Genomic DNA, 24,181 nt, shown 5'->3' on the forward strand with positions numbered 1-24,181 from the left:
AGCTGCTGATTATCTATTTTAAAAGGCTTTTTTTAAAAGTTAGGAATTCAAGGTATAATGAGATTACACGGATGAGATGTAGATTGATGTGGCATAGAATAGTGGCTAAAAACCATATAATGGAAGAAAAAGCAGACAAATGAATTAGAAGTTAATTTATATTTCTCTTGCTAACTTTTAATTTTAATGAACCTGTTCTTGGCTCAAAAATAGTAAAACTTTTTTAATTGAAAAATAATAATTGTGTATATTTATGGGATACAATGTAATATGTTGATACATGTTTATACAATGTGAAATGATTAAATCAAGCTAATTAACATAATCACCTCACATACTTAGTTTTTGTGTTGAGAATGTCTGAAATTTACTCTCTTAGCAGTTTTGAAATATACATTATTATTAACTGTAGCCACCATGCTGTGCAGTAGATCTCAAAGACTTACTCTTCTTGTGTGACTGAAACTTTGTACCCTTTGACCATCATCTGTAATTACCTGCCTTTATTGGAAGACCAAAATGAAGGTAGATATGAAGTCTACAGGTAATCACTAAGTGTTTAATTAACAAATTTTAAATTTCTTTTTTTTGTTTTTTTTGAGATGGAGTCTGGCTCAGTGGCCCAGGCTGGAGTGCAGTGGGGCAATCTCGGCTCACTGCAAGCTCCGCCTCCCGGGTTCACCCCATTCTCCTGCCTCAGCCTCCCGAGTAGCTGGGACTACAGGCGCCCGCCACCACGTCCGGCTAATTTTTTGTATTTTTAGTAGAGACGGGGTTTCACCGTGTTAACCAGGATGGTCTTGATATCCGGACCTCATGATCCGCCCGCCTCGGCCTCCCAAAGTGGTGGGATTACAGGCGTGAGCCAGTGCGCCCGGCCACAAATTTTAAATTTCTTCCCCTTTATTCCACTTATAGAGATTTTTGAACAAGAAACAAAAAGGATTAAATTTCAACTCTTTCTGTGTTTGCATTTTGGACTATATGGTGGACATGACATGAGCAAACTGTGAGCACAGGAAAAGGCCGAGGGCCGAGATCACCCTGTTGGGACTATTTACTCTTGAGTCATTGAGCCAGCTGATGGCAAGGACAACCCTTATGAATTAGGGGAGATTTTGCCTGTGGGTGTGTTAGACTCTTGCTGCTTGCTTTTCCCACCCCAGGATGTCTACTTGGAGAGTGGTTTCTCCTATTAAATTAAAAACTGTCTGGGAGAAGAATAGAAAATTTGGCTCTCACTAAAGTGTGAAAGACTGTTGGTGTTAATAGCTTTTTCCTGGGAAAGGTAAGTTTGTTTGGCACCAGGGAATGACCCTTTATATGTGCAGTTTAAATTGTTTAACTAAAGGGAATATTTGGTTATGGGGAGCCTTTCTGGTGTCCCCGAAATCTTGCCATTTCGACCTCTGTCCATCATGGTTTTTGTACACTTCACCTTACTTTTCTCAGCCTTCTAGATCTGTAGCTGTGAAATCCTGCCCTGCAGACAGGAGCAGGGTTCTCTGTGAAAACTGGACAGGAGGCAGCTCCTTTAGAGCACTGGCTCAGCCGGTGACTTCCACCAGGGCTTCGGGTTCAGCCGAGCAAGGGAGCAGAGGCGGGAAGCGGGTGTTCCTGTGGAGCCCCACCAGGAAGAACGTCTCCCGGCGACCAGCATCCAGGCCACAGTGATCGCAGAGCTAACCCACACTAACTTCTGAGTGGCCACATCTAAGGACTTCCCTTTTAAAAGTGGAATGGGGTGCTTTAAAGTTTTTGATGACTTGTCACAGAGCATTTGAAAGCACTGGGAAAACCAGCCACCTTGTCAGAACCTGTGCCACAAAAGAACCTCTTCCAGACGAGAAATTGCAGAAAGAGAGCAGGTGCCGTGGGAAGCAATGTTTTGAATCAGCACCCAGCAGGTGGTGATTTCCCCTCTAATTCGGTTTTGAACAGATATTCCCAGACAGTGTTGGCAATCACTGTGCTCCATAATGTAGCGGAGGCTTGTTTGTTTGTTTTGGGAGACAATATCAACTCAAGCCCTGTCTGCTTATAGTCACAGTATTTTAGCACATGTTAGATGCCTGCTGTTTAAGGGATACACCTACATTCCAAGCTCCTTCTGTGTGTGTGTCTGTATGTGCATGTTTAAATATATATTTAAGCACAGACAAAGGCATTACCGGAGAGCATGAGACTGTTAAGTAGGGATCTGGAGAGTATTTGATTTTTATCTGCAAGTCAAAGGGTAGTGCAAAGATAATATATATACAGTAGCTGCACAACAAAGCTTTCTTTTTTAAATTTTTCTTTGAAAGCTTAGCTCACTTCGGTTTTGAAGAATGACCCTGTACCCCGGTTACAGAATTTGGTTATAGAGTTTGAGTCCATCCTGATTAAAATTTTCACAAATAAATAGATATGTTGGGAAGTTACTATCTAATTACCTGTAGCTTTTTTGAAAAGAAATTGGATTTTCGGGTGAGATTGACATTCAAATCCTGGTTCTTCTACCTATAATTTTTGAGTTTTATAAGTAAAAAATATTGTGAGTAAAAGCTAGTTCAGAGTAACTGTGAAGATTAAATGAGGTATTATATGTACAGCAGTTGGCATGGTGCCTAGAATATAGTGAGCCACAATAAGAATTACAGATCCTTCCCTTTACACAAAATATATTAGGAATGTTGGAAAATTCTGACCTTAAAGCTAAAGAATAACTGATTGTGAACAAGGGTATTTGGTGACTGGAATATAACATAAAGTTGTGAGGGAAAAAAGTTCCAAGAGTGTAGGCAGTTGGAACCTCAATATATGCTAGGATATAATGGAAGTTGAAACTAGACATGTGTTCAATACCTTTATACTGATTTTCTTTCATATGGAAATGTGATTAAAGGTAGTTATCAATTGTTTTTTTTTTTTGCTTCCAGAGGGAATTTATCCATCTGAAGTTCTTTTATTTTTCAGATTCTTTTTTGATCAGCATCTTTAAAAATTAATCAATAGCCAAACAACACAGTAGTGTTTATTTGATAAGTCTCATTGGTACCATCCTATGACTATTTTAGATAAATAATCAGACACAAGTGTTCATACACTATTACTTAAGAACAGTAACACTTTTTTGTCGTTGCAAAATAGACACTGGTTTCAGAATTTAAATATATAAGTTTTAATAGCAAAATTACTGTTATAATTCTCAGTAGGTCATTAAAAAATTTGCTTAAAAAGTTAGGCATCAGGAATAATATGAACTCACAAACTTCAGGAAATGAAGTTGTTAACACCCCTCATAAGATATGCTTTTCATAGTTTGTATATTATCCTAGAGGTGAAACTTAAAAGTAAATGTTTCTGGGGGAGGTCATGTATTACCTTAAATTCATGGTAAAGTATAAATGACCAATAATAGATTTTTCCTGAAATAAGACTTAAGTGGGATAGTTTGTAGTAAGAATAGGACATTGAGTACTGAACTATGTTAATACGGGAATAAGTTTCAGGAAAAATAGGTACAGATATTGTATAATCTTAAAGTTCCATTAATTGTTTCTCTTTGAGAGCTTAATATACTTACATTTAAATGAAATGGTTTTCAAATTATTTTAAGTGTTTTCTGTTTTGGAGATGTAAATAATATTTATGATATTTTCACAGGATTTATTATTTGCGGATCTGTTTTAGCATGCAAGAATTCTTGCAGTCACTCCAACTTGCATGACTAGCACAACATCCGGCATAAGTAGCAGCTTTAGGAATAGTCTTTTCAGTTGACTGATAGTATAAATTCAATAAGTAACGGGGCATTATTGGACATTCCAAAATTTTAATTTTGGAAAGTTCTTCATCTAGTTTCTCATTGGGAGGAAAGAGTTAAGTGGATTTTTCTCGGAAGCTCTTGGTTCCTAGAATAATTGATTAAATCTTTTCAGAGGACTGAGAGTTGACTCTTTACCCAACAGGGGACCAAAGTTATCCAGCTTCTTGATGAATTTCTCTAAGGTCTAATGATTCTCTCTGTACATCAGGCACACTTAGGTGCTTGACGAAACTCTCACCAGGAGTTTTCCCAGAGTACATTAAGTTGAAAAACTACATATTTGGAAATCTAAATGTGGTTTATTAAGCCTCTTACGGAGTTACCTTCATGAGAGCGTGCTGTGGTTTGGATGTGGTTTGTCTACACTAAAGCTGATGTTCACATTTGATCCTCAGTGTGGCACTGTTGGGAGATGGGGCCTAGTGAGAGGTCTTTGAGTCATGGAGGTGGATCCCTCATTAATAGATTAATGCTCTCTCTGGGGATGGAGTGGGTGAGTGAGTTCTTGCTCTCTCGGGCATAGATTAATTCTCATGAGAGTGGGTTGTTAAAAATAATCTGACTTCCTCGCTTTTTATCCTCTTGCTTCTTCTCTTGAGGAAGATCTTGTGAGTTTTTTTGCACACACCTGCTACCTTTCATGTGTCCACTTTCCCTTTGAACTTTAGCCATGTTATGACTCAGCAGAAAAGCCCTTACCAGAAGCCAGCACCACAGTCTTGAACTTTGCAGCCTACAGAACTATGAGCCAAATAAACTCCTTTTCTTTGTAAGTTACCCAGTCTGTTACTCTTTTATTGCAACACAAAATGGACTAAGAGCATATAATTGTATAACCGGTATACTGACAATAAACTGTCTTGTGATATGGAAACTTTTGTCTGTTACCTAATTTATCCAAGATGTTAATTTGACTGAAAAGCATGAAAGAGAACTGATTTTTAGATGACAACTTTCCAAAGCATTGTTAGTTCAAGGATTAACTCACAACTTTAGGTATGTAAATATGTGTGTGTGTTTTCCAAATTTGACAAGAATGTATGAACCCATATGATACTTTACCTTAAAGTTTCACTATAAATTGTTGGCCAGACACAGTGGCTCACTCCTGTTTCCCAGCGCTTTGGGAGGTTGAGGAGGGAAGCTCACTTGAGTCCAGGAGTTCGAGACTAGTCTGAGCAACATGACAAAATCCCATCTCTATAAAAAATACAAAAATTAGCTGGGTATGGTGGTGCACGCCTGTAGTCTCAGCTACTTGAGGTGGGAGGATTGCTTGAGTCCGAGAGGGGTGGAAGTTGCAGTGAGCAGTGATTGTGCCATTACACTTCAGCCTGACTGTGAGAACCTGTCTCAAAAAAAAAAAAAAAAAAGGTTTGACTATAATTTTAAAAAGAAATTTCACTGAGGTATAATATGTGGTGAGAACATTTAAAGTCTACTGTTAGCAATTTTCAGGAATATAATACATTGTTATTAACTGTAGTTACCATATTCTACAACAGATCTCTTGAACTGAATAGATCTTCTAACTCAAATTTTTGTATCCTTTGACCAACATCTCCCCAATCCTCTCTCCCCAGCTTCTGGTAACTACCATTCTACTGTTTCTATGAATTCAGCTTTTTTAGAGTCTACATGTTAAGTGAAATATGTGGTATTTCACTTAATGTAATACCTTCCAGTGTATCCGGAATTTATTCCTTCTGGTGGGTTCTTGGTCTCGCTGACTTCAGGAATGAAACCGCAGACCCTTGTGGTGAGTGTTACAGCTCATAAAGGTAGTGCAGACCCATAGAGTGAGCAGCAGCAAGATTTATTGTGAAGAGCGAAGGAACAGAGCTTCCACAGTGTGCAAGGGTACCTGAGCGGGTTGCTGCTGCTGGCTGGGGTGGCCAGTTTTTAATTCCCTTATTTGGCCCTGCCCACATTCTGCTGATTGGTCCATTTAACAGAGTGCTGATTGGTCCATTTTACAGAGTGCTGATTGGTGCATTTTTACAGAGTGCTGATTGGTGTGTTTACAGTCATTTAACTAGACACAGAGTGCTGATTGGTGTGTTTTTACAGAGTGCTGATTGGTGCATTTACAATCCTTTATCTAGATGCAGAGCGCTAATTGGTGCGTTTTTACAGAGTGCCGATTGGTGCATTTACAATCCTTTAGCTAGACAGAAAAGTTTTCCAAGTCCCCACTCGACCCAGGAAGTCCAGCTGTCTTGGCCTCTCACCAGGATTATCTGTATTGTTGTAAGTGGCAGGATTTCCTTCTTTTTAAAGGCTGAGTAGTATTCTATTATTTAGGTATACTACGTTTTCTTTGTCCATTCTTTGTTGACGGACACTTAGGTTGATTCCTTATCTTGGCTATGGTGAATAGTGCTGCAGTGAACGTGGTAGGGCAGATGTCTCTTCAACATACTGACTTCACTTCCTTTGGGTATATACCCAGTAGTGGGATTGCTGGATCATATGGTAGTTCTATTTTTAATTTTTTGAGGCACCTCTATACCATTCTTCATAATGGCTGTACTAACTTACATTTCCACCAACAGTGAACATGGGTTCCCTTTTCTCCACATCCTATCACTTTTAAAAATTATCTGTTTCTGGAATTCCTACTCCTTAGATATTGGACTTTCCACAGTGATCCTCTAATTTTATTTTCCCGATTTCCTATTGTATTAAATTAATTTTTTCCTCCTAGATTTTAAAATAAGTAAATGTTCATTGTACAAAATTGGCAGAAACTTGGCTATAGTTTCTCCCTAACCAGTCTATCTTATCCACCAATCTAATCAAATCAGTGAATGTGGTCCACTGGTATTTCAAGTCTAGAGTCTGAATTTCAGGATTCTCTGTGACCTCGTATCATAGGAATAAAACATGCTCGGTACGTTTGAATGAATGTTCACTATACCCGTGCAACTGTATTTTTACTCCCACATGTAACTTTTACCATTGTTACTCTGGAAACAGGCTGTCACCATTCCCAAACTGGTCTTCATATTATACTCAGTGTTTGAAATGTCTGTCTTCTCCTTGATTCCAGTTAATTTCTACTAGTCTATCAGGGCAGGTCTGTCGGCTTGTTGAAATCTTCTCTGGCCAGCCTCATCTTTTCACAGTGACAGAATTGGAGCTAGAACCCAGTTTCCTGCTTTATTCTATACTGTTATGCCCTATATTTAGCACTGCTACTCAGATCAATTAAATGATGACTGTCAGGCCACATAAGCCGGTTCTTTCCTTTTTGTCAGTGATTGCCTTCTAATACTGTGGTTAAGTTACTCAGAGAAGGCCTCTAGCATCAAGTTGGTTGTACTAGGATAAAAGCACTGTAAAACAGCTAACAAAGGGCCTGGTGGAGTTAGTGCTTCATAAACGGTTATTCATGGTTTTCAACTGCAAATCCAGTAATGATGCGTATCACAGAACCAGAGAACCTAGAGTTCCCTTTTTCCAGGTGAAATCTGTGTTCCCAGTGCTGATGCCTTGCATGTTCCTGTGAATCTCCATCTGTGGCTGCCCAGTACTTGGCCTCAGTAGACAGCCTGTGGGTTTGGATGTATTAGGACTATGCTGTTAAAAGTTTTACAATAGGCCAGGCGCGGTGGCACAAGCCTGTAATCCCAGCACTTTGGGAGGCCGAGGCAGGTGAATCACGAGGTCAGGAGATTGAGACCATCCTAATTAACATGATGAAACCCCATCTCTAGTAAAAATACAAAAAATTAGCTGTGTGTGGTGGCAAACGCCTGTAGTCCCAGCTACTCAGGAGGCTGAGGCAGGAGAAGTGCTTGAACCTGGGAGGTGGCGGAGGTTGCAGTGAGCTGAGATCGGGCCACTGCACTCCAGCCTGGGCGACAGAGCGAGACTCCATCTTAAAAAAAAAAAAAAAAAGTTTTACAATAAACTCACTTGAAACTATAGTAAATTCAAAACAAAATGGGTGGGAAACTTAATGGATATTTTAACTGCCTCTTTCTTCGACTTCTTGATTCAAGACCAGAAGTACATTTCTCAAACAACTTTTGATATGTGAATTGCTGAGGAAAGCGATATAGTCCCAACCTGGCAGGTTAAGAGTTTGTTGAAATTGTTAGTGAAATGCTTCATACTGGGAACTTGGTAGAAGTACTTAGTTTCTGAAAAATCTTTTGATAATGCTTCCCCTAAGAGTTTAAGGAAAATGCCAGCAGAGTAAAAAGTACTACTTTTTTTCATAGGTTTAAGCATATTAAAACAATAGCAAAAAAGATTATGATAAAACTGCTGTTCCTCCCAGAGAGGTCAGTCATTGGTTGACACCACTTTTTTTTATAGCAGGTATTTCCAAAGCTAGCAAAACTCTTTGGAAGAGAGTTTGGAAAAACAATTGATGGACATCAAATTAAGGTTTTTGAAAAACTGAAAATATACTAGTTTTCCAAATAAATTGAGCTGAATTTAAAGACATGGACATCCGTTGCTATGATATTTTTAAGTTTCACTATAATTTTTTGGCTGAGTATGGTGACTCATGCCTGTAATCTCAGCGCTTTGGGAGGCTGAGGTGGGTGGATCACTTGAGCCCAGGAGTTCAAGACCACCCTGGGCAACATGGCAAAACCCTGTCTCTACAAAAAATATAAAAATCAGCCAGGCGTGGTAGCATGAACCTGTAGTCCCACCTACTTGGAAGGCTGAGCTGGGAGGATCGCTGGAACTCGGGAGGCAGAAGTTGCAGTGAGCAATGATTGTGCCACTGTACTCCAGCCTGGGCAACAGAGTGAGACCCTGTCTCAAAAAAAAAATTTCACTATAATTTTTAAGAAGAAATTTCACTGAGGTATGTATATAGTACTATGTACTAATTTTAAATGTATAGATTAGTTTTCACATATCTGTACAAGAGTTTCAGTGTAATTTGGTTCATATGTTTTTATTAGCAGGATTTTAAATATTTACACTTTAAAGTTGGGGAAGATAAAAATAAAATACTTCCTAGTCTGCCATTTTATTTTTATGAAGAAGGTTGCTACTAGAATCTTTTCATATTGGTTTCTATATGTTGTTTGTTGTTGTGTAATATATTACTCCAAAATTTAGGGGCCTGAAACAGTTAAGTATTATCTTACAACATTTCTGTGGGTCAAAAATTTGAGAATGGCTTAGCTGGGTGGTTCTGGCTTGGGGGTCTCTCATGAGTTTGCAATGAAGTTATTGGCCCAGACAGCCATCACCTGAAGGTTTGGCTGGAGCCGGAGGGTCTGATTCCAGAGTGGCTCACCCATATGGTTGGCAGCTTAGTGCTGGCATCTGGTGAGAGGCCTTAGCCCCTTTACCATGTGAACACCCTCCTAGGGTTGCTTGAGTGTCCTTATGATATGGCAAGTGGCTTCTCCCAAGGTGAGTGATCCAAGTAGGAAGGCAAAAGCTACCATGTGTTTTCTTACCAAGTGTTGAAGTCACACGCGGATGTTTCCACGATCTCCTCTTGGTTACATAGGTCAGCTGTATTAATTATGGAAGGGGCATGAATACTAGGAGGAGAGAATCCTCATGGATCATTTTTGAGGCTAGCTACCAGTTTCCCTTACGTGCTGTGTTAATTATTTTAACTTGCTTTTGTATAAGTTTCTTCCTATGGCTAAAGATTTCAAACACTCAGAAAAGTAGGACTAGTATAAAGAACACTCATATATCTGTCATGACCTAACACAATAATTTACTCTTTGTGTTGGCAGTTTTTTCTGCAATATCTTACATTAAAATTACAGACATTTTGGAAAACATTTTACTATATGATCTGGCCCTTGCCGCCCTCTCTTTCTTTCACTCATAAACATAAAAAAGTTTGCACTTTAAAGAAATTAATGTATTTTCTTAAACACCATAACATCATTGTCACAGTAGCCAAATTTGAAATAATTCCTGGGTAACATCTACTACTGAGACCATATTTAAATTTCTCCAGTTGTCCCCAAAATGTAATGTATTTTATAGCTGGTTAACCCAAGCCATAATACAAATGAAGACTATGTATTTTATTCAGTTGTGTTTGTCTTCCTTTACAGCAGAACTCCCTTTTTTACTATCATGATACTGGGTTATGTTTTCTGTAGATTGTCTCACCACCTGGATTTGTCTAATTATTTTCTCATAATGTCATTTAACTTATTTCTCCATCTGCTGTCTTGTCTTATCTTGTCCTATCCTGTCCTGTCCTGTCCTGGCTTTCTTTTTTTTGAGATGGTATCTTGTTCTGTTGCCCAGGCTGGAGTACGGTAGCATGAACATGACTCACTGAAGCCTCAAGCTCCTGGGCTCAAACAATCCTCCCACTCAGCCTCCTGTATAGCTGGGACCACTGGCATGCACCAGCACGACCTGGCTAATTTTAAAATTTTTTGTAGAGACAGGGTCTCACCATATTGCCCAGGCTGATCTCCAACTCCTGGACTCTAGCGATCTTCCCACCTTGGCTTTCCAAAGTGATTATGGACGTGAGCCACTGTGCCCACCCTGTGTTTTCTTTAAGTTGGAAGTTATATCTAAGACTTGATTCAATTCAGATTAAACAGTTCTGGTAAAAGTACTTCAGAAGCAATGCTGTGTATTTTAAATATCACATCATGAGGCACAGAAATGAGTGCCTGGCGATCCCATTATAAGTGAAGTTAAGTTTGATCATTTGCTTAAGGAGATTATAGCCACATCCGCCAGTAATATAGTTCCAGTTTCCCCTCCTTGACCTGCGTGTCGTGTATGAGTTGATAGTCCAATACCATGTGAATGTCTTGTTTTTCATTAACTTTTCACCCAGTGTCTTTAGCATCCATTGATAATGCTAAATGTATTATTTCATTAAGTGTTACAACATAATGTAGTTTGCTTTAATTTGATTCTTATGTTGTTAAATTACATGTTTTTCTCCTCCGTTCTCCTTTGATGGTTAACACTAAGCTGCACAATCTTTGTGGTTTTGGATCCTTTTTCCTTGCCCCAGATGTCCCTTTCTTTTTATGTTTGTTTATCCAGTAGTAGTTGCTTAATGAATCTTGGGTAAGTGAATGGCTATACTTCCTTTATTCTGGTGTATCAGGGCTTCCCCAAACTACCAGCTCCCTTTTTCATTACGTTATGTGTTGTCGTCCTCAATTCATCAAATATTTGTAGATCATTTGCTATGCGTCAGTTAAGTACAGTGATGAGGAGCTGGGTTGTTGTTAATGTAGTAGTCTGAATACCTTTGTTTTGAGGAAGCTCTAGTATCTTGTTGGCAACATCCAAGTAGATAATTCAACTATCACAACATAACCACTGGATTATGTACCAGGGCCTGATAGACAATAAAACACCTAAATATTTATTGACTGACTTGGGTAAGAGTTGTAATATCAATCTGTTAAGGTTCAGTGGAGCCCAGAGGAAGACTTTGTGGTTGAAGAGCCGGGGAAAGTTGCTCAGAAATGACATTGACTTGGATATTTGGTAGGGTGACTTAGCATGCAAACTAGACACTTTTGGCAGTAAAAAGGGAGCACTAAAAATACTTAAAATTATATAATTAAAAACACTGAATGATACATTGCCTTTATTTTATTGGTAGATCTTCTGTTCAAGAGAAAATAGTTCCGTTCAAACACTAAAAAATTCATTCTAACACTAAAATATACTCATGTACATCAAAGCCAAAAAATGTATTCATATTATCTCAGCATTATAAAACAACATAAGTTGAATTATTACTCTGCTTTAATTAGCTTCTTAGCTGTATCCATCTGTGTGTCAAAGTTCCATTTTGTGTTTATTAAGTTTAAAATTCTTAATAGTTTTCAATTGATTCTTATCCATGAAACATGTTTTTAAAATTGAGAAAATATTTTCTCTACAAGTGTTGAGGTACTTGGTAAGTTTAGCACATTCTATAAATGGAGGATATTTTCAATTCACATTTTTTTAATTGAAATGTGTAAATATTTTACCAGAAATGTTTTCACAGCTAATATATTTATGCCTCCATTCTGAGACAAAATAGTAAATATTTTTATAAGACAAAACTTGTCAAATAAGATGTCTCTGTTTATGATTCTTTTGGATATTTTGCTAATTCAAATACTGTAAAATTATAAGTCTTCTCAATTTCATTTCTTTCCAGTACAGAATATAAGTTTACGTAATTTAAAATAGGAGCTTGGGGTAGCTAGTCTCCAGAGATGGACCACGTCTCTGGTACTGATGCCTTTTTGTAGTCCTGTGTTGCATTAATTCTGGGCTGGCCCTGTAACTCACTTTAACCAATGGAATATGGCAGAAGTGATGCTCTACAGCTGCTTTAACAATTTTGGGTGCTCTGAGCTGCCTATTAAGAAATTCAGCTACCTTGTTGGAAAAGGCACTTGGAAGGGGAGAGGTCTGAGGACTACATGGAGAGAAAGAAAGAGACTTAATGTCCCAGCAGAGCCCAGTCTTCCAGCTGCACCCTCCAAGATAACAGAAATGTGAGTGACATCTTGTATGTCCTAATCCTAGCCACCACTTGACTTTAGCCACACAAGAGATCTCAAGTGAAAGCAGCAGCACAACCACTCAGCTGAGCCCCAGTCAACCTATCAGGAGAAATAAAATGATTGCTGTTTTTAGCCACAATGTTTTGTGGTGGTTGTTATGTAACAAAAGATAGTCAAAACAGGCAAGTTGAAGTATTCCAAAGTACGACTTTAGAATTTTAAAATTAACATGTATACTAGTTGAAATCTCATTATTTTATTTGTTCAAATCCATTCTTTTGTAGGAGTAAATTTTATGTCTCCCTCTTTGCAAAATGTCATTAATAATTGTAGTTCACTAACAGTTTCAAAAACAAGAGGCTTTGGTGTTTTATTTACTTAACTTTTTTTTAATAAAAGATTTTCAACTGATTTTGGAAAAAAAAAAAAAAGCCAACATTTAAAGGTCTTATTTAGAAGATAGTTCAAGACCGGTGTACATCACCTTAGATTGATTGACAGAATGGCTCTTAACTCTTCGAAGAGTCAGATGTTTCTAGTATTCAACTGATGAGAATCAGCAAAGAGAGAGTGCATATTGCCGTGAAGAAAGATTTATGTTTAATTTAATGTCACCTTTTTCACAAAGATCAGATCGTTCCTTTATTCTGTGTATAAATAAAATGTTTAAAATTTGACAATGACAGTTTTTATTTTAGTTGTTAGACTATGGAAGCATATTTGGATGAAATTATGAATTATATGTCTGTCACAAAGAGATCCAGGTATATTTCTGTTTCATAGGTTTCCTAATTTAATAAGAACATGTTTTTATCATGCTACTACAACAAAATTTGCATCCATGTTATCACTGCAAAATCAGATAATTATGTGTTTTATTCTAACCTCTTTAACTGAATTTATAGTGGTAGTCACAGCAATGTCAGTTATTTTACCTTCAGCAAAATAGACTTCCGGTTTTTTTATTTGATAAATTAGATTTTTAAAATGAGTCAATATTCAAATTAATTTAACTGATTTTCTGTTTGAAGCACCTATGACTCTGCTATGAAACTGATACTTTCTAGTATTTTGTGAATCTTCTGCTAATGGAGCCAACAACTTAATAACTACTGCTTTCCTTTTTTTATTTTATTTTTTTAATTTGAGATGGAGTTTTACTCTGTCACCCAGGCTGGAGTACAGTGGCATGATGTTGGCTCACTGCAACCTCCACCTCCCGGGTTCAAACGATTCTCCTGCCTCAGCCTCCTGAGTAGTTGGTAGTACAGGCGCCCGCCACCACACCCAGCTAATTTTTTGTATTTTTAGTAGAGACGGGGTTTCATCGTGTTAGTCAGGATGGTCTCGATCTCCTGACTTCGTGATCTGCCTGCCTCGGCCTCCCAAAGTGCTGGGATTACAGGTGTGAGCCACTGCATACGGCCTGCTTTAGTTCTTACACATTTCACTAGAAAATTTAGATCTAAAAGTGAGCAATATTTAGAATAGTCATTTATCTCAATGAAAGTCATGCTCAGAGTTTTCTGTAACTGTGTCTTCTGAAGATGGGTTAAATTGCTATCTTTGGACACAGGCATCTTAACTACTAATTTTTTGGGGTAGATAGTGATGCTTTTTAGCAGATTTAGGTCATCCTGGAGTCTGATATATATGGATAGATAGATAGATGGATAGATGGATAGATAGATGGATAGATAGATAGATGGATAGATAGATGGATAGATAGATGGATAGATGGATAGATGGATAGATAGATGGATAGATAGATGGATAGATGGATAGATAGATGGATAGATAGATGGATAGATAGATACCTTTGGTTTTTATGGCTCGTGGCAAATGTTGAAAAACATTTTATGCAAATTACAAATAATCAACTTTCCTGAGAAATGGGAATTCGGAGTAAAATTTTTTATTAAACATACTTTTTTTGAGGTCATTGTTACTGATAGCTTTTGTTGTTGTTGCAGAATTAAAAAGCCTGACCCAAAGTAAATAGTTTTAGGTTTACAGAATTTGATAAATCATATCGTTTTCTGTAGTGGTTGTACTAATTTACATTCCTATTACCAGTGTAAAAGTGTTCCCTTTTCACCACATTCATGTCAACATCTATTATTTTTTGACTTTTTAATTATGGTCATTCTTGCAGGAGTAAGGTGGTGTCTTATTGTGGTTTTAGTTTGCATTTCCTTGATAATTAGTGATTGAGCTTTTTTTTATATGTTGGTCATTTGTATATCTTTTTTTGAGAAATATCTATTCATGTCCTTTGTCCACTTTTAATGGGATTATTTGTTTTTTTTTCTTGCTGATTTGTTTGAGTTCCTTGTAGATTCTGGATGCTATTCTTTTGTCGGATGCATAGTTTGCGAATATTTACTCCCACTTTGTGGGTTGTCTATTAACTTTGCTGATTTTTTTTTGCTGTGCAGAAGCTTGTTAGTTTAATTATGTCCCATTTATTTATTTATTTTTGTTGCATTTGCTTTTGGGATCTTAGTCATGAATTGTTTACCTAAGCTAATGTCTAGAAGAGTTTTTCTCATGTTATCTTCTAGCTCTTCTAGCATTTTTATGGTTTCAGGTCTTAGATTTAAGTCTTTCATCCGTCTTGAGTTGATTTTTGTATAAGGTGAGAGATGGGGATCCAGTTTCATTCTTATACATGTCGCTTGCCAGTTTTCCTAGCACCATTTATTGAATAGAGTAGCCACGAATATTCTGAGTACCCTCAGTAATCAGTGAATGCCTAGCATGCTGGGAGTGTTTGGTTATGTCCAGGAGAGTGAGGAAGAGAGTCAAGCTTTGGTTTCGTTTTAGAGTGAACCACTTGGTAAAGTAACACTGTTCACTGCACCGGGCTCTCACATGCTGTGTGACATTGCTGGAGACTGAGAGAGAAGAGAAGCTGGAGTCTCCCAAATATATCTTGGTGTATTTTCAACTTTGTTAAGAAATGAAATGTAGAAGATGAATGCTAACACAGAGGGGACAGGAGGCCTAAACCGGGCTTGTCTTGGGCAACCCAGGATGAGGTGGTCACCCTAGTGAGGACCAAAAGCTCAGCAGTAGTTGGACCATATTGAGAAGAGCTATCAAATTTGGCTTCAGTAGTTACTTGGAGCATAGAGTGGTGGGGGAGAGGGACAGCGAGGTCAGCCCTGACAGTGTGTTCTAATCTGTAAACTCTTCCACAGAGAGACTTACCTGAGGCTGTTTATGGGTAGTGAGCAGAGGAAGCTCTTCTTTGAATTTTGTGCTTTGTGAATCTGACAGATGCTTCTGGATCTTTGACTTTTCACTCTCCAGGTGGGAATAATAGCACCAGAGATTGAGTAGCTCTTATTTGTTTGAAGACAAATTTTAAATGCAGAATAGAAAAGCTATAGTCAGTTGATTGATGAGATTTTGACCCCTCTCCACTGTGCTTCTTCTAGTGATTTGCTACAGGCCACCACCTGCTCTTGCTTGAGCTTCCGACTTGGCTTTCCCACCACAGCCAGAGGGATTATTTTAGAATGTAAATCAGATCATTTCAGCCCTTGCTGAAAATTCTCTGAAAGACTTACCGTCTTACACGGGAAAACCTGCTGAAAAAGTCTCCTTAAGGACCTTTTGAACCCTGTTGGCCGTGGCTCACCATATGCAGTATATTTTATATTGCCACACGGTACACACCACACGGTACACACGGGATTGAAACAGAACTTCCACGAATGATCCTACCTGTATAACATGCGTTGTATCTTGACATTTTCTATTTTTCTGTTTCTTTCTTTTTTAAAAATGCTCATTGCCGCTGACAAAATTGATTTCATGACATATCTGTGGGTTATTACCCTCCTTTTGGAAAACGTTTTACTACGTGATGTGGCCGTTGCCGCCCTCTCTTCCATTTCCCGTACCTGGCCTTGCCTACTTTCCTCTGATTACACTGTGTCCCTGCTTTGCCTTAGATACGGCTGTTCCCTCTTGCCTTCTCCTCTTTCTGTTACCGGAAAGAGGTCCTGATGCAGACCCCAGGAGCGCGTTCTTGGATCTTGTGCAAGAAAGAATTTAGGGCGAGTTCAGAGTAAAGTTAAAGCAAGTTTATTAAGAAAGTAAGAAAGTAAAATGGAGTAGCCATTCTTTTATTTAACCCCTGAGGGCTGCTGGTTGCCTATTTTTAATAGTTATTTCCTGATGATATGCTAAACAAGGGGTGGATTATTCATGCCTCCCCTTTTTAGACCATATAGGTCTAAAAATATTCCTGATGTTGCCATGGAATTTGTAAACTGTCATGGCACTGGCGGGAGTGTAGCAGTGAGGAGGACCAGAGGTCAGTCTTGTAGCCATTTTGGTTTTGGTGGGTTTTACCTGGCTTCTTTACTGCAACCTGTTTTATCAGCAAGGTCTTTAGGACCTGTATCTTGTGCTGACCTCCGGTCTCATCCTGTGACTTAGAATGCCTTAACCATCTGGGAATGCAGCCCAGTAAACTTCAGCCTCATTTTACCCAGCCCCTATTCCAGATGGAGTTGCCCTGGTTCAAATGCCTCTGACATTTCTGCCTAGAACACTGTTTTCCTAGATGATGGCCTCATTGCTTATTTCACCTGGTGCCCTGTTCAAATGTTTTATTATCAGATTTTCCTGGCCCATGCCCATCCTACATTCTCCATTTTCTTATCCTATATAACGTTTCATTGTAGCTCAGATGTATAATATAGTTAATAGATATTTATGTGTTTATCTCTTATTAGGAAAGGCCTGTGAGAGTAAGAATTTTGTTCTTTTCAGCACTGCTCAATCTGCAGAGCCTCCAGTGGTGTCTGGCACCATTGTGGATAGCCCTTTGATATTACTTGAATGAATGAATGGTATTCATAGGCATACTTGCATTTATCAAACTCTCCAGGAGGTTTTCTGTCCCTTGTCTGTCTTATATCTTGTTTAAGTCTTGACTTTGGGTAGAGATCCCTGCAGACTCTCTAAAGAAGGCTGGAGCCATTTGATCTAGAAAGTTTGGGTCCTGTGCACCATGAGCATGGACTAGAGGGGAATGTTGGCCCAGGGACAGTCTCTGTCCTTGGCCCCACAGACCCCTGCCCATGGAGAGGAGCACAGCTACGGGTGGGCTAGAGTAGGCTCTTAAATAGAGCATGGGCCCATCTCATCCCCTTGTAATGTTAGTATCATGTAGGAGCAATATAATGATCAGTTTCTACCTGGGGGCCTGTGGTGAACATTTTGGTGATCTTTTCTGTGGGAACAGAAACGGCATTCTGACATCATCATTTCTGCCTGACGTTGTGTAGCTGTGTCAGGCTGGCTTTCTGGAACAGCTCAGTGGCCGAAGATTGATCACGAAGGGTTTAGAGCTGTGAAAATGCCCCAGGTAGGTGTTGTATGATGCTGGTGCCCGGATCACAGACAGCTGCCTTACTGGTTTACCTCCTGTAGTCTGCCTTTCATTCTACCTGTCCTTCACACTGCTGCCTGGCAGTTCCTCTTAATTCAACAGTTAAGTATTATGTGTTATATTTTCTGCTCAATAAGATAATGCATGCTCTTTGTAAGAATGTTTAAGTATTAGGGGAATATATAACATGAGAAAGTAGGAATATAATCTAATCTCTGAAGAGAAACACTTCTATGAATTTGGCATATAGTATTTTTTCTTTTTTTTTTTTTGCAAATACACCAACAGATACATGTTTTGTATTTTTTGTTTTTATGAACAGTTTTATTTTAAAAAGCACACTGCTGTGCATATTTCTTATTTTTACTGAGTAATGGTATCATAATCAGTTTCTACAACAGTACTTACTGATGTACCTCGTTCTTTTTTTTTTTTTTTTTGAGGCGGAGTCTTGCTCTGTCACCCAGGCGGGAGTGCAGTGGCACAATCTCGGCTCACTGCAAGCTCTGTCTCCTGGGTTCAAGCGATTCTTCTGCCTCAGTCCCCAACTAGCTGAGACTACAGGCTTGCGCCACCATGCCCAGCTAATTTTTGTATTTTTAGTGGAGACGGGGCTTCACCATATTGGCCAGACTGGTCTTGAACTCCTGACCTTGTGATCTGCCTGCCTCGGCCTCCCAAAGTGCTGGCATTACAGGCGTGAGCCACTGCACGCAGCCTGTACTTCATTCTTTTTAATGGCTGAAGTGTATTCCGTATTACGGATTTGCTATATATTATTGAACTGGATATGGATCTTGGTGTCATTTGCAACAGTGCTACCATAAATGCCTTTTCATATTTGCATTTGCAAACTTACAAAAGTATTTCCATGGGACATATTCTGTGTGCCGATTGCTTTTTAAAAATACTCCTTTAATTCTGTTGCAGCCCTGTTTGGAAATCTTCTGTGACTTTTGGTCACCTGTATCATAAAGCCTAGACTAGAGCCTAGAGCCAATAGAAACATAACGTGAGACATGGAGTCGGTTTAAATTTTCAAGTGTGCACATTATAAAAAAATAAAAAGGAACAGGTGAAATATTTTAATAGCATTTTACTTAGCCAAATGCACCCCAAATATTATAATTTCACTGTGCAATCAGTGTTAAAACGTAAGTAGATATTTCACATCCTTCTTTTTGTACTGAATGTTTGATATCTGTGTATTTTACACTTAAAGCACATCTCAATTTGGACTATCCACATTTCAAGGGCTCAGGTAGGCACACGTGTGTGGTTACTGATTGGACAGCCCGTGCCTGCACTCAGCCTGGTGCTTACGGCACTTTACAAATAAGCCACAGTCGGTCACGCAAGCCACATTCAGTCACATTTAGCCAACCTGCTTTTGCTTGTGACAGCCCCACAAACTTGCAGTGCTTCCTGTTTATTTTTCCTGCATCCTGCACAGTTTTTTGGGCAGGGTTTCTCAGCTTTGGCACTGTTGACGTTTGGGACCACATAATTCAAGTTGTGGGTGCCTTGTAGGATATTGAACAGTATCCTTGGCCTCTACCCACTAGATACAAGTGGCACCTTCTCTGGAACCTCACTACCCCATCTGTGGCAACCAGAAATGTCTCTAGACTGAGAAACAATGCTTTAGGGGGAATCAGAAACCTCTACTTATCCATTAGGGTTGTTTTAGACAACTGGATAAGCCTACTGTGACCTACCCTTCCTCTGAACTGGACTTCTTATCCAGCCAGTGTGGTAAATTTTTATTTTTGTGTATTAGGAACAAAGTTAAAATCAAAACAGAAAATGCACCTCCTTTCGTAGGGTTATCATTTGGTGTTACATGTTTTAGGAGTACTGTGAAAAATACAAGAACTTCTGTAGAAACACAGATGAAAATGATGGAAAGGCTAGAAAGTAAAGTTGCAGGGAAAATGACCTCCGTCTCCACTAAGACTTGAACTGGAAAATAATAATAGTAAATTGTGAGAAGAGTATTTGAGGACAAATTTATAACCAACACAAGGGCCTAAAAACCACCAAAATGACATACTAAGATAAATAGTGGGAGTTTCTTCATTGGAGAATTTTAAGAGAAGAGTGTCATTGCCTTCCAATTATGGTTTCATGTCTTTTCTCCCCAAAGGCATGTGTACTTAAAACCCCTTTTGGCCCCATAAGAAGATTCTTTGGTCCTGATGAGATTATGTGCATTAGAATCACTTCTCCTGGAAAGGAGACGCTAAAGGGTACTTGAATAAAATATTAAAAATTATGAAGGACATAACAAAGGCCAATCAGTCCTTTCTTTTCCCCAGACCCCATAATATGAGAACATGGGTTATTTGATGAAATTAAAGAGTAGCAAATTAAGTGCTAATAAAACGAGATAGTCACTTACATAATTCATTGCCATGGGAGGTCACAGAGGCAAATTTTGTGGCTATATTAAATATGGGGCTGGATAATTTTATGACCGCTAATGATATTTTCAGCAGTCAAGGCTGATACTGTGAGAGAAGAAATCCTATTACATTGTCCAGTAGATGGTTTGCAGGGACCTCTGGCAAGAGGTTTCTGAGAAGTGTAAGAGCAGACCTTGTGAGTTCTAACCTTTGGTGTACTCAAAATTGGTTTTTAAGGTGAAAGTTCCCAGGCATCCCATTCATACTTCAGTGGCACCTTTTCTTGTAGAGATCCAAAAGCCCTTTGTAGTCAGAAGCAGTGGAGAAAGACATTGCCCAGAATTAAATCCTTTCTGGTCTTTGGGAACCCTCGACTTATTTATCATATGCCACCCGTGTGTCAAGTCCTTCGCTTGGAGTTTTAACAAATCTTTTGGGGACATAAACATTGGGACACATCAATGGCATTCTGAGTGAAGGGGGTGTACTAAAGGTAGAATGCAGAGTTGCATGGGAGCACAAAGAAGCAAAGGGATGTCTCAACCTGTGAGGTTCAGGGAAGGCTCCCAGAGAAGGTGACATTTGAACCGAGTCCTAAAGGATGAGCAGCAGTTCACTGTTCAGCAAGGCAGGGAAGGGTAATTCTTGGTAGAAGGAGCATTCCGCATGCACAGATCCAGAGACAGCCTGGCATAATGTGTCAGGGAACTGCCAGTAAATTAGGAAGGTTGCACCACAGAGGCAGAGGACGGGTGAGGAAGGAGCTGGGGCTTGAGAAGGAGGAAGGAGCCGGATGGTGAAGGAAGAGGCTTGTGTTTGCCTGAGATCCCTCTCCAACAGTGGTGCCACTGTTTCCAGTGGCGACAGTAGTGGTGAGTTGGGAGTAGAGAAGGGGAAGGACTTCAGGGATGTCCTGTGATCGCTAAAGGACAGCCTCTCAAAGCCTTGCCCCACTGAGTAAGGCCTACCTCTTTTTGATCATGGTCAAGAATTAGTTGGCAGTGAGCCTTGGAATTAACATACTCTTTGCTTCACTCATTTTCCTATATCTGCCTGAAACAGTCTTTACCATGAACCCAATCACCATTATCAATCATCTGAGAAAAAAGAAAAAAAGAGCCTCCTAGGGCTGGGCGCGGTGACTCATGCATAATCCTAGCATTTTGGGAGGGCGAGGCAGGTAGATCACTTGAGGTCAGGAGTTTGAGACCAGCCTGGCCAACAGGGTGAAACCCCGTCTCTACTAAAAATACAAAAATTAGCCTGGCATGGTGGCGCACGCCTGTAGCCCTGGCTTCTTGGGAGGCTGAGGCATGAGATCATTTGAACCCAGGAGGTGGAGGTTGCAGTGAGTCAAGATCGCGCCACTGCACTCCAGCCTGGGCGACAGAGAGAAACTGTGTCTCCCCGCAAAAAAAAAAAAAACCTCTCCTGTGTTTGAGTAGGGGGTGTTTCTTACAGGTCTTAGATAAATTGGGACGAAGTCTAGTGTGTCTGGTCTGATTTTCTTGGGCGCTGCTAGAACAAAAACAGCCCTTGTGTGGGAAAGCAGAGGCAGATTTCATCGGCCTGACCCCAGACTCCCATTTTCTCTGTGAAGTTGGCTCAGCAAACAAGCAAAAAAAACCATACAATATCTTTGAGGAGCAGGAGCAGATGGATTGAAATGTTAAAAATCTGGTTTGTTAAATGATTTCAGCTAACAAAATAATTAGAGAGAAAAAGAAGCACCCAAACTCTTTTCCTTCTTCAGTGAAATTTAAATGAGAATATCATTATTAATCACTTAGAGTCCAACTTGCAATTTCTGTACCTTTAATACTGACACTTTTAAGAAGAATGAAATGAAAATGAGAGAAAGAACGTCATCTGTAAACATGAGTTTAGATGCAAATACTTAAATTTGTATTGTTACATGATACAGTATGTGATCAGCAGTTTTCTTCATTGCATTATAAAGAGTTCTGTAATTAGGGCATTTTTTCTAATGGATAACTTTTCCTGCAGTGCTCTTTTAAGGCTCTTTTAAAAACATGGAATTGCTGGAGAGATACAGAAGTGAGGTTAGTTATAGAAGGTAAATAATGTTCATGTCCAATTTATTGTGAGGCCACCTATGTTATAGGATATTGGTGGATGACGTTGAAATACATACACTCTTTGATGTTAGACACCCAAAGATGGGTAAGATCATGGCTGGCAATGTACTAACTACAACAAATGGTTTCACCAGGAATCCTTGATGAACTGATTACAAGTTCTGTAGTAGAGATCTGTCTAATGTTAGCTCTGTCTGGGGAGCTGACCGTGTTTTCACAACAGCTAATATTTAGACTAGGTCTGAAAGTAGAAATTACAGTTAACTGGAAGAGAAGAGAGAGTAGATCAAGGTAGCAGAGAGCATTTCAGAACAAAAGCAACAGAGATCTCTCCTAAAACTTTAAATAATTTGTTTTTTCTTTTTTTCTAATTTCTGTTATATCAGTCAGTGTTGTTATTTCTAATATATTTTGAAAATTTTTTCTTTGAAGAAAGAATGGGCTGTATCCTGTCAGCATGCAGTAGGTATTAATCTTGCCAGTAGTGAGCACAGTTTCTGTAATTCCCACCATTAGTTCACTTAAGTATTTATTAATCATTTGCTCTCCTGGACTGGACACTCACAAATACGTCTTTGCTGTCAGAGGTGAGGTGCGTGGCATGGGTAGCACACATTTCCCCAGTTGTTAGGCATGTCTGTGTCATGAATCAATACAGGTTCTTCCAGTTCCAAATGTATGGGCTGGTACAGAAGCAATTGTGGTTTTTGCCTTTGAAAGTAATGGCAGTGATTTTGCATGAAGTATGCCTTTTGTTGACTGGGCTTCCATCAACAAGGCTGTTTATTTATAGTTGTACAAAAAAGAAACATAAGCTTTAAAAAAAGGTTGATGTCAAGTGATAAATGTATCCTTTCAAGGACCGTGTAAAAATAGGTGACTATATTTAATGAAACTTTAGGCTTCAAAAAGTGTTTTTTCTGTCTGTTTTAGACCTTAGCTGGATCTCCAAAATACAAGTGAATCACCCGGCAGTTCTGAGGCGTGCGGAACAAATCCAGGCTCGCAGAACGGTGAAAAAGGAGTGGCAGGTAAGGGTTCTTGAGCATTCTTTGCCTGTATTTTACAATGCGTGGTCTCTTCCCTCAAGGCCACAATATTGAATTTCGCTCAAGATGCATCTAAACTTAAAAGATTGCAGCTGTCCATGACTTATTTTAATAATTCATATATGATGGTGATGGGTTGGAGAAAGATAACACATTTATCCAAACAAGTTAAAAATCTTATCACTCTTGAGTGGCAAAACCGCAAATGAATTTGAGGCATCTTTATTCATGAGTGAATTAAATGGCATATTTTCTCAACACATTTATTCAGTTTTTTAGACATGCCTTCTTCTATTTTAATTTTAAAGCCCTAACATCTAAACTTGATGTGCCCACTCTTGAGGCCTTTAGGTTTAAGAGTTGACCTTTCTTGACCATCGTGTTTACCTTACTATTACTTTCCATAAATCATTTTTCAAAATCCAAAAATGATGTTTCGTAGAGTACTTGTGGTCAGCATTTTCTTCAGTGTATCCCAACCAAAGACGTGCTGTGTAAGATTAAAAGGAATTCAGAGTTCATTTCACACGTGAGGCAGAATACTGTGATTGAATCCTTGAGAGTGATAGTTCACATTTTGCTCATCCTTAGAAATATTCTGATTGAAAAGATAAAAGAAAATTCATCAGACTGAGTTGTGAAATATGAATATTGTTTTAAAAATGGAATTGGATTAAATTGAAAAAAAAAAAACACCAAAAAACTTGGAAACTTTTAAAAATAATAATCTCATCCCAGATCCCAGAGCGGGAGGTAAAATGTAAGATAGAAACCTTCTTTCGGAGTTCTTCTATGTCAGGGTGGCTCTGATGGGCTCTCCCTTTGGCTGAGATGGAGTAGTCAGAAGTGGGGAGACATGGGCTAATAGGGGTTTCAATGTGGGATATCTGTGGGAGAAAAAAAATGTTTAAG

At 38.9% G+C, this 24,181-nt stretch overlaps 1 protein-coding gene and 1 long non-coding RNA gene across 6 annotated transcripts in view; one reads left to right on the forward strand and one right to left on the reverse strand.

Annotated features, from left to right (window-relative positions):
- Positions 1-24,181, reverse strand: part of LOC135966177 (uncharacterized) — a 151,456-nt gene that overhangs the window by 23,430 nt on the left and 103,845 nt on the right. The gene's annotated exons all lie outside the window — the stretch shown is intronic.
- The window catches only part of DERA (deoxyribose-phosphate aldolase), a 129,018-nt gene that overhangs the window by 15,487 nt on the left and 89,350 nt on the right, over positions 1-24,181 (forward strand). For all 5 annotated transcript variants that reach the window (XR_010579300.2, XM_074006328.1, XM_005570251.5 and 2 more), the window contains exon 2: positions 23,154-23,251. Coding sequence is in view for 3 of the 5 variants with exons in the window: in XM_005570251.5 (XP_005570308.1) it covers positions 23,154-23,251 (98 nt within the window). In the remaining 2 variants the exon portion in view is untranslated. The remainder of the gene's footprint in view (positions 1-23,153; positions 23,252-24,181) is intronic.

This window comes from Macaca fascicularis, chromosome 11 (assembly GCF_037993035.2).
Source record: "Macaca fascicularis isolate 582-1 chromosome 11, T2T-MFA8v1.1".
Classification (NCBI taxonomy): Eukaryota; Metazoa; Chordata; class Mammalia; order Primates; family Cercopithecidae; genus Macaca; species Macaca fascicularis.